The 11,233-nt window shown below is 24.5% G+C and overlaps 1 protein-coding gene across 1 annotated transcript; it reads left to right on the top strand.

Moving 5' to 3' along the window:
- Positions 1 to 9,697: 9,697 nt before the first annotated feature.
- On the top strand, positions 9,698 to 11,233 carry LOC127265846 (acetylserotonin O-methyltransferase-like). Its single transcript, XM_051295866.1, has 2 exons — positions 9,698 to 10,529; positions 10,799 to 11,233. Exons 1-2 carry the CDS (start codon positions 9,753 to 9,755, stop codon positions 11,096 to 11,098), a joined length of 1,077 nt encoding a protein of 358 aa, XP_051151823.1. The 5' UTR covers positions 9,698 to 9,752; the 3' UTR covers positions 11,099 to 11,233.

The raw sequence follows: 11,233 nt of genomic DNA, 5'->3' as shown, positions 1-11,233 counted from the left end.
TTTAAATTTGTATAATTTATTTTACAAATATTATTATATTTATATTATAAAAGATTAAAAGAAACAACTGTATTAATTTTTTTAATTTATATTATTTATTAATATAATAATTAATATTCAAATATATTATTAAAAACTACTTGTAAAACTTTTAAAACGAAGATAATATAAAAATTACTATTTTGCTTAAGATTATTTTTTATTATAAAAATAATTTATAAAATTAAATTTATATAGTATATTGTATTAATTTTGTAAATAAGTGTGGGCAAGGGCACGTAATTCAAGGCGTCCTGTCGGCTGGCAGCACTCACCCTATGGCCAAATTTTTTGGACCCTTCTTTGATAAAAAATGTGTTTTTTAATTATAAACTCTTAAATTTTATTACTATCTTAATTTAATATAATAAAAAATAAAAAATGTTATTTATTTTTTTGTGGAAGTATATTTAATATTAAAAATATTTTTATATTTATATTATATATTTTTAAAAAAAATATTATCATATTTGTATTGTAACAGATTAATAAGAATATTGTTATTTTTTTTATTTGTACTATATATTGAAATAATAATTAATATAAAATATTAACGCACAAAAATATTTATGATACTTTTCTTATGTGGTAGAAAAAATAGTTGAATTCCACGGTTTTTTAAAACATATAAATATTATTTTTCTACAAATATCAAATTAAATATAATTCAAATAATAATTAAAATAAAATTATATTACAATAAATCATGTTTTATCTGCCGCTTGTAGTCTATCCCATCAAATATTATATTAATGTTAAATGATCTGTTATATTTATATTATATTACTCTATTCTTCTCGTAACAAAGTATTTATGTTTTCATTTTAATTTGTCCAATAACAAAGTATCTATTTCTTTTTTTTTTTAGTAATTGCACTATCTACCTAACATTACAAATACCTTTACAACTTACAATATATTACACAAATGTTATTACTTTTATATCACACCGTACTAATAAAGTTATTTTAATCATTTCTACTTTATTTCTACTTATATTTCAATATAATACTATTATTTTTAAAATTACGTATAAAAAGCAAATGAATACCTAATTTTGGAATTGATGGAGTAATATAAATTGTGTTTTATATATCGTTATATTTTTTTATCTCAGTTTGCAGTGCATTCCACTGTGGATTTGTTCACTTTTTGTTTTTTTAATGATTGTATCTTTTTCATTTGGTAAGACAAATTGTGTTAGTAATATAAAAAATAATATTTTACGTTGAATAATTGAGTTTTTGAAGTAATAATCATATATTATACTCCCTTGTTTTATAAATAAATATCAATTATTTTTCACTTAATTTTAAAAATATTAGTATTATATTGAAATATAGTAGGAATAAAATAGAAATAACTAAAATAATCTTATTAGTATATATGATATAAAGAAATGACATTTGTGTAATACTATCTCCATCCCACATACCGTGTTTGTTACACTGTAGACACGGTATTTTATGAGGGATGTAATTAGTAGATAATTAAAAATATATTAGCGAAAATAATTATCTGATAATATAAATAATTATAAATTAAAATTAAGATAACTAAATAGTTTAATTAAAATTTAAAAAAAAATAAAATTTAAAAATTTAAAATGAGATTAAAAAGTGTGTAATCATTTTCTGAAAAAGAAAAATGATATGGTATGTGGGACGGACAGAAATGGCAACGTGGACATGGTATGTGGGACGGAGAGAGTATATTATAAGTTGTAGGGGTATTTGTAATGTTAGGTAAATAGTATAGTTACTAAAAAAGAAAATGAATATTTTGTTATGGGACGGATTAAAATGAAAAAATAGATACTTTGTTATGAGACGGAGAAAGTATATTGTATTAATATATATATCATATTTTTTAATAATATTTATGAAAAATTAGTTCACCCAATATATTTTTAATTATTCTTTCAACTTATTCAAATTAATTATCACACATCTCTTCTTCCAATTACTATCTCCACTCCAATACAATAGTGATATTTGGAATGGACACAAAAATTAAAAAATAATAGTATTATATTGATAGTGAGTATAACAGTATTTTTAAAAAACTAAAATGTCTTTATTTTACGTAATCATTCTGAAAAAATGATGATAGTTTTGTAAAAATATGAAGAGCTAATTATAAAAAATCAAAATAAAACTATTGTTTTGAGACGGAAAAAAATGACAAAATGGGATTAGTATTATAGAACAGAGGGAATATAATTTTATCGATAAGAGTGTTAAGGATGACAAAAGAATAAATCTGAAATATTATAAAATATTATTATATAAAAATGAAATGCAATATTTTTTATGAGATTCTTTTTACTTTACAATTCCTACATTTTTTCCAAATACAAACCATAATTTCAATACAGACAAAAACAAGACCGATCCAATAAAATAATTAATAATATCAATATCTGTATTCGATAAATATATTTATTTATTTAATTTTAAATTACTATATGTGATACCACGAGATTTGCGCTGGTTCTTCAATAATTGAAGGGTGTGAATTATATATATACACATATATTTATTAGTGTAGTATTTTAATTTAAAATATATATTTTTTTTTACGTGAACGTGAAATATAAAAAATCATGTAATTAATATAAAATTATATTTATATTAAATATTAGTTTTTTTATAAAATAATAAAATATAATATATTATATATATTGAAAGTTGTATTAAAAAATTAATTGCAAGAACAAACTATATATACTTTTTTTCGTCCCTCAAGTAAATATTTATTTTTTTTTTATGAGATTTAAAATATATTTATATTATATTGATACATATTAAAAATAAAATAAAAATTACTAAAATAATTTTATTAGTATTGTGTAATATAAAAATAATAATATTTATAAAATATACTGTAAATTATAAAGATATTTATAACATTGAAATACTGTAGTCATTAAAAAAATAAAAATATTTTATTATAAAACAAGATGAAAATAATAATATATTAAACGACAAAAAAAGTATATCTAAATAAATAAATTGCAGGCTAGTTGTATATTTCAATAAAATAAATAATGCCTGAGATGGGTCACCACAGGCCCACCTACTCATCCACTGATTTGGCCATACGCGGTGGTTGAACTTACTGTGTTTATTTTGCACCAAATTCAAAAAATAATATTCTTCCGTTCCGCGAAATTAGTAGCGTAGTTTAAGAAAATTTGATTTATATAATTAGATAGTATGACTAGTTAATGTAATATATATATATATATAATAAAATGTTATTTTCACTATTCGTATTGGATGAAATATTGAAATAAAAATTAAAATATTTTATTTATTTAAATTTAATGTTTTATATATTGAATTGTTTTATTTTAAAAAATATTATTATATTGATTGTAAATTATCTAATTAGATAAAAAAAAAATTAATTGTAATAATTTAAATACAAAAATAACAGCCGTAATAGTAAAAATATTAATATAAACAAGACATCAAATTTTTCGAATTTGATTGTTGATAGGAATAGTTCGATATTGCGTACCAAAATTTATAACGCATATTATATATATTGTACCAAAAATTTTAGTATGTTATTTTATATATTGTACCAATAATTTGGTATACCGAATTTATAGATGAAAAATTACTGAATTACAAAAATAACACATATCGTACTAAAAAATACCGAAAATGCCAATTACAGTATACCGATTTTTTTTGTATGGTATCGATATTTTTTTTAATATACCAAAAAATTTGGTGTGGTATACAATATAGTTCGGTATTATTTGAATACAGTATCGAGTCATTTCTATCGAATTACATTTATGGTATAAGAACATAATATTTTACGCGGAAATATAAAAAATAAAAAAAATTTTACAATTTTAAGAATATATTAAAAAATTAATTATTTTAGTATCAATATACTAAATTATTACTATAAACCGATATATCAAATACTAAAATATCAAACTATATTGATATTTTCGGTATATATTATACCAATAATGCTAAAAGTATATGCAATTTGTCGTACTGAAAAAATATTTGGTACGGTATCATACCATATAAAAATTTATGATATAAAATAATTTTGACAGTTTAGTATTTTTTCATGCATTATTTAAACAAATTGATATATTTCACTCTTAATAAGTAAAAAAGAGCAATATTTTTTATTATTTTTATTATATTATTTTATAGTGAAAATGATCAAATTATTTCTATTAGACTGCGTGATATAAAAATAAAATAATAGTATTTGTGCAATATATTAAAAGTTGCAAGGGCATTAATTATGTTAGATAGGTAGTACAATTATTAAATTAGAAAATAATATATATTTTTTTTATAGGACGGACAAAAATAGAAAATAATATCCTGAAAGTACTACATTTGGCTTATAAAATTAGCATTATATGTCTTTTGCTAGATTTTTTAATATTAATATTATATTGATTTACAAGTAAAATGACAAAAATGCCACTATTGAATTATGTTATATAAAAGTAATGATATTTATGTAATATATTTGAAGTTATTAGAGTATTAATTATATTAGAGGTAGGTAGTAAAGTTACTAAATTAAAAATTTATATTATTTTTTTATAAAAAAATAAAAAAAATAATATCATTCATTATATGCTATTTTAATTTTAAATTCAAATAAAAAGTTTTCGAATCAAACTAAAAGAAGTACATTTTGAATTTATTGACTTTTGTGTTTTTAATGAAATGTTTTTATAATATTGAGTATTAAAAATTATAAATATAAAATAATCTTTTGTATTAAATTTTTATTTTATTATAAATGAAATAAAAAATATAATAATATATTATATATATTATGTTAATATGTATATATTTTATTTTTAATAATATTTATGGATAATCGTCACTCGAAAATACAAAGTACACAAACCTTTTGTTTAGACAATATTTTTTTGAAAATTTGGTACTATTTGAATTTTAAAAAATATCGTATCAAATATAATTTTTTCTTATAAAATATCAAATCAAATATTAATTTTTTTACTATTCTAAAACTTTTCAAATTCCAAAATTCCATTTTTGTATAAATAAAGTTGTAGCATGGTGGGGAAAAATTGCAATATATATGTCGGAAGCTAATGACCGTCTCACCTAAAAGCTCGAACTTATTAGGGAAACTAAGTCATTAGTTACAATTATTATTTTATTTATCTTCAACCTATATCCAATTATTATTTTATTTATTTTACTCACAAAATATATTCTACGCATTTGAAAAAATTATCATATTTCTGTTCTCTAGTCATGTGAATATTACGCGTGTTTAAATGACATAAATGACAATTTTTTAGAACTTGTAGGATATATTTTTTCAATTAGATAAACAAATGATAAAAATAATAATTAGGTATACATTGATGATATTTTTTATAATTTTTTGTAGTATGGTGGCTAATAATTATAAGGTTATTGATTTAAATTCTACTAACATTTTTTCGATCCAATATCTCACACAAATTTTCTTTAGCATGATTTGCTTTTTACCGACGTAAAATAAAATGACCACACCATAACACACCACCCGATAATTTTATTGTAAAAACTTTTCTCATAAAATAATAATAATATAATAATAATAATAATAACAATTTTATAGTAGGCCTAGTAAGAAGTTCCATAGCACACTCTTGAAAAATAGTCGTGTTGGTGAGATATAATAACTTAATACTCCATCCGTCCCACTAAAAGGAATCATTACCTAATTTAGTATTTGTGCTATCTATTTAACATAATAAATACTCTTTCAACTTAAAATATATTACACAAATGTCATTAATTTTATATTACACCATACTAATCGGAGTATTTTTGTCATTTTTACTACAATCCAATATAATACTAATATTCAAAAATCTACGTGCAAAAAACAAATGTCACCCTTCCAACCGGACGAAGGGAGGGAGTACAATAAAATCAATTATTCAAATCCTATCTAACTTTTTGAAATTGATTTTGTTACACATTGTTTAGGGATTTGGATTTTGAGTTGGAATTTAAATAGTAAAAATTTTGAATTTTGAATAGCTATATGATTTGATATAAATAGGTGTTGATGTAATGTTTTGAATGTAAAATTGATTTTTAGTATAATATAAAAAATAAAAAATAGGTGTTTGATTTGATGTTTTGAGGGGGAAAAATTGAAAGAATAATGTATTTAAAATCCAATCCTCCAAACAAACACACCCACTACTTTTCTGTCCCTTTTTAATATAATTTTTTTGAAATTTTATAATAAATTAAGAAATAATATTATCTGCGCTCTAGATAATTTGGGCATATTACCTTAAATATAAAAATTTATGTAAAATATAATTAGTGAGTAATTAAAAAATGTATTAGTATAAATAATTATTATATAGTAAAAATTATTATAGATTAACATTAAGATAACTAAATAATTTAATTAATATTAAAAAAATTATAAAATTTGAAAGGTCATTAAAGTCTATAATCATATTTTCAAACAGAAAACTTGACAAATTATGTGAGATGAAAGAAAATAGAAAATAGAGACAAATTATATGGAGACAGATGGAGTAATATTTTATTAGTTAGTTGAAGTGTGTAAGAGGTCTTAATATTTTTTTTACTGTTTGACTTTATGTATAAAATGATTGTACGTGTAATGTTATATTTGTAATTTAAATAAAAATTAAAAATATTTTAAAATTAATATATGACTAGTTTTACTAGAATAAAAAAAACAACTTTTAAATAAGACTAAAGAAAAATAATTAAAAATATATTTTGAATTGGAACGAAAGAATATAATTTACTACTCTTTCTGTTATCCAAATCTATTATCATTTTTTTTATTATTTAAATTTATTTTTATTTCTTTTTTTTTAGATAAAAAGAAATATTATTTGTTCTACTTTCTATTTACCTAAAAAACCAAAAATATTTTTATTTTTATATTTTTATTTAAAATTTGTATCTAATCAAATAAACACGCAAATTAATAACAACAAGACATCATCAAATAATTTCGTAGTATAGTAAGACGACCAATTTTTCTTATTTTAAGGAGAGGATATATTATATATAGACCAAATTAAGTCGGACCCACCACCAATAATGGCCAGATAGGCCACCACCTTTTTTTTTAATTTTTTTTTTATTTTTTGGTAATCCTGTCTCAAAGATCGGTTTTTTATAACAAAAATAAATAAATAATAATAATAATTAAAATATAAAAATATAATTGCTTTTTATAAGCATATTGTGTTTGATTGTAATTTTAAATCAAAATAACAATGGATTCGTTCGTCCGATATTTTTAGATAAATAGATTTTTAGTGTGAGGTATAAAAAAATTATGTCAAAAATATAATTATTTTAACTTATTGTAAATTTTTTATTTTTGACTTTTTAACTTTTATAAAAGATATTATGTATTGTTTATTATTATTTTAGATGAATCGCAATTGAAAAATAAAATTGGGTGAACAAAATCATTTATCAGCAGATCCTTAATAATAAAATAATAATACTCCCTCCGTCCTATTGGAAGAATGATGTTTGCTTTTTACATTTAGATTTTTGAATATTAGTATTATATTGGATTGTAGTAAAAAAAAGATAAAAATACCCATATTAATATAGTATAATAGTTGAAAATATATTTATTCTGTTGGAGAGGTAGTACAATTACTAAATTATGAAATGATAATCTTGTTTTGAAACGGACGAAAATGAAAAATAATAACTTTTTACTGAGAATGAGAGAGTGTATTATTTTTTCTTACAAAATATCGCATTAAAATACTAAATTATTCCAATTCGTCCAATGCACTATCACAACCATCCAAACGCTACACAAAAAGTGGGGAATTACTTACGGAAACAATTTCACGAGTAAATTTGTTGCAAACATGTCAACACAAAGGTTGACTCATTTATTTGCGACGAAAATAATTTTTTTTAATTTACCCATTGAATTTTCCATCACAAACAACGCAGGTCAATGATTAACATTGATGTTTGCGACAAAAAGGAATGTCAACGAAGCGGATTCTGCAGGCCTCGAGACCCGCCTTGTTAAAAAATATTATGCTTCGAAACCCGCCCCACTCCGCTTCCATCCGGCCCCAGGACCTGCCCCGTCTGGATTCGGAGCCAACTTGGCAAACTCGTTTTTTAAAAAAATATATAATAATAAATAATTTTTTTAATAATCGAATACTAAAATAAATAGCATTAAAAGCACAAAAGAAAATCTAAAAACAATCAAATATTGATCCATAAAAATAAGATAAATAAATAAATAATATATTTTTATTATATAAATATACATATATTAGGTATAATATTTTTAAAAAATTATTTAGAGCAGACGACTAATTGAATTTTATATTTAAAATTATTTAAGTAAATAAATAATATATTTTTATTATATAAATGTACATATATATTAGTTATAATAATTTTAAAAAATATCCGGACTTGGGTCCGGGTTCGTGTTGGGGCGGGTTTTTATTAAAACCCGTAATCCGCCCCGAACTCGGCCAGATTTAAAATTCTAAATCCACAACCTGCCCCGAAACATATTATTTAGACCCGAACCTGCCCCATTAAAAGCGAGTCCGAGGCGAATCCGGGGTTAACTCGCCCTATTTGACATCCCTGACGACGAAATATTAACTTTGTGACTAATTTTTTCAACACCCAAAAAAATGTTTATATTTCGAATTAGTCCTACATTTTCCAAATAATAATATATGACAAAAGTAATATTTATAAATTAATTTAGTTTGATTCATTTAATTTGGAAAAAAAAAATACATATACACTATATTTTATATTGTCTATATATTTTTTCTACTATCAAATCGAATACTATTTAAAATTTTATAGTTATGAAAAAGTATTATTTCATCCGTCTGCCAAATTTGTTCTCATTTTTCTTTTAAGTCCGTTCATTAAATTTATCCAATTACTAATTTTGGCAAAGTCAACAAATCGACATTTAATTATTATCGTTCATATAACACTTATTTACAACAATACCATCTCTTTGTTTACTTTACTTTTTTTAACTAAATTCCCAAAATACCCTCAACTACCCAAATAAATTAATTTAATGGACAAAGAGAGTATCTATATTGATTGATTCTCATAAAATATAAATAAATAAATACTCCGTCCGTCCCAGATACCGTGTCTGCTACACTGTAGACAAGGTATTTTAGGAGGGATGTAATTAGTAGATAATTAAGAATATATTAGTAAAATAATTATTTTATTATATAAATAATTATAAATTAAGATTAAGATAACTAATTAGTTTAATTAAAATAAAAAAATAAAATTTAAAAATTTAAAATGAGATTAAAATGTGTAATTATTTTTCAAAAAAAAAAATAATGAACAAAAACTGCAACGTGGACATAGCACGTGGGACGGAGGGAATCATATGTATCCCTCTCATTTAATCCGATACAATTATAATCCTCCAAACCCTACAAAACGTTACAATCAATAACAAAGAGAAGCTTCTAATCAAACCACATATATGTGTATATATATATATATATATATTATCGTCTAATCAAACGATGCCATAATATTAATTTCAATTGGTGGCTGACGTGGAGATGTAAAAAATATTCGAATGACAAGGAATCTTTTCTATATATACAAGCATTTTCACTGCAGCAAGCTTATCCATCAATGGAGTCTAAAATCATGGCAGCTCCGAAGCCAAACGAGGAAGAAATAGCCGCCGTCGAGGATCTTCGGAAGTGCATTTTTCAATTCACTGAATTGGCCATCGTTCGATGTGTCATCGAGCTCGGCATTCCCGACTTCATCGAGACCCGTCCCAACGGCACGGTGACGTTGGCCGAGCTTTCCTCGGCCTCCGGGTGCTCCCCCGACTTCCTCCACCGTATTATGCGGTTCTTGACCCATCGCGGCATTTTCAAAGTCGTCGGAATCGATGGTGGAGATTCATCGATCGTTTACGCCCACACGCCGTTCTCCCGTCTACTCACCAAGGATCGAATGGCGCCATTGGTTCTATTCTTTAGTAGCCCCGAGCTCGTAAACTCCAAGCTGAGCTTCTCGAAAGTCCTCGCGTCGAATAAGACCGAAACAAACGCCTTCAAGGCTGTGCACGGCGTCGATTTTGGGACGTATATGGTCGCGAATCCTTCATTCAACGAGTTGGTCGCTAAGAGCATGTCGTGCCTAGGCGGTTCGAACATATCGTCGGTGATCGAACACTACCCGGCCGCGTTCGAGGGGATCGGTTGTTTGGTTGACGTCGGGGGTAGTGATGGAACCGCGCTCCGTAAGTTGGTGAAAGCGTACCCGTCGATTGTCCGAGCCATTAACTTCGATCTTCCCCAAGTCGTGGCCTTGTCGCCCGGAGGCGATGACCGGATCGAGCGCATCGGTGGCGACATGTTCGTCGAAGTTCCGCGTGGCGACGCTATTTTGCTTATGGTATATTGTTATTTTAACCGTGTGTTTACTTTGAATGATTAAGTAATATTCATGTTATAACTTAACAATGTAAAGGACTAATCGATTTGTTAACATTAATGATTAGGAGACTATTATTTATACAAACGCAAACCATTTATTGATCGGATCAAATCAGTATAGCGCTGATTTGATTCAATCAGCAACATATGTAATAAAAACAGACTGTATATATTTCTATAATATATGTTGTGATGTTTATATATATGACTGATGTTTTGTGGTCGTAGTCGGTTCTTCATGATTGGAGCGACGAAGTGTGTGTGAAGATCTTGAAGAATTGCAAAAAGTCGATCCCAAAGGAGACCGGAAAAGTGATAATTGTGGAAATTGTGGTCGACCACGGCAACCTTAAAAACACCTTCGAAGGATTTCATTTGGGATTAGACATGGAAATGTTGGCACTATCTTTCAATGGGAAAGAAAGAAATGCAAAGCAATGGGGCGATCTTCTAAAATCTGCCGGCTTCTCCAAACACACCATCAAATATATTCCGGCACCAGTTTCTGTCATCGAAGCCTATCCCTAGTTAATTTGTATTACTCCAACTTTTTCATTCATGAATAAAACCGCAATATAAAATATTAAAAAAAAAACAAAAAAAAGTTTGTTTTCTAAGTTTATTGTTATAAATTTAAGTAAGACTTTAAATTATTTGTGTTCA

The sequence above is a fragment of the Andrographis paniculata genome, unplaced genomic scaffold (genome assembly GCF_009805555.1).
Source record: "Andrographis paniculata isolate CXL003 unplaced genomic scaffold, ASM980555v1 Contig17END, whole genome shotgun sequence".
Lineage (NCBI taxonomy): Eukaryota > Viridiplantae > Streptophyta > Magnoliopsida > Lamiales > Acanthaceae > Andrographis > Andrographis paniculata.
Note: the sequence above shows the minus strand (reverse complement) of the source record. Positions and strands in the feature narration are given on the sequence as shown.

Coding starts and splice junctions, on each gene's coding strand:
- LOC127265846 (XM_051295866.1), top strand. CDS start 9,753: ATGGAGTCTAAAATCATGGCAGCTCCGAAGCCAAACGAGGAAGAAATA. Junction 10,530..10,798: donor GCGACGCTATTTTGCTTATG/GTATATTGTTAT, acceptor TTGTGGTCGTAG/TCGGTTCTTCATGATTGGAG.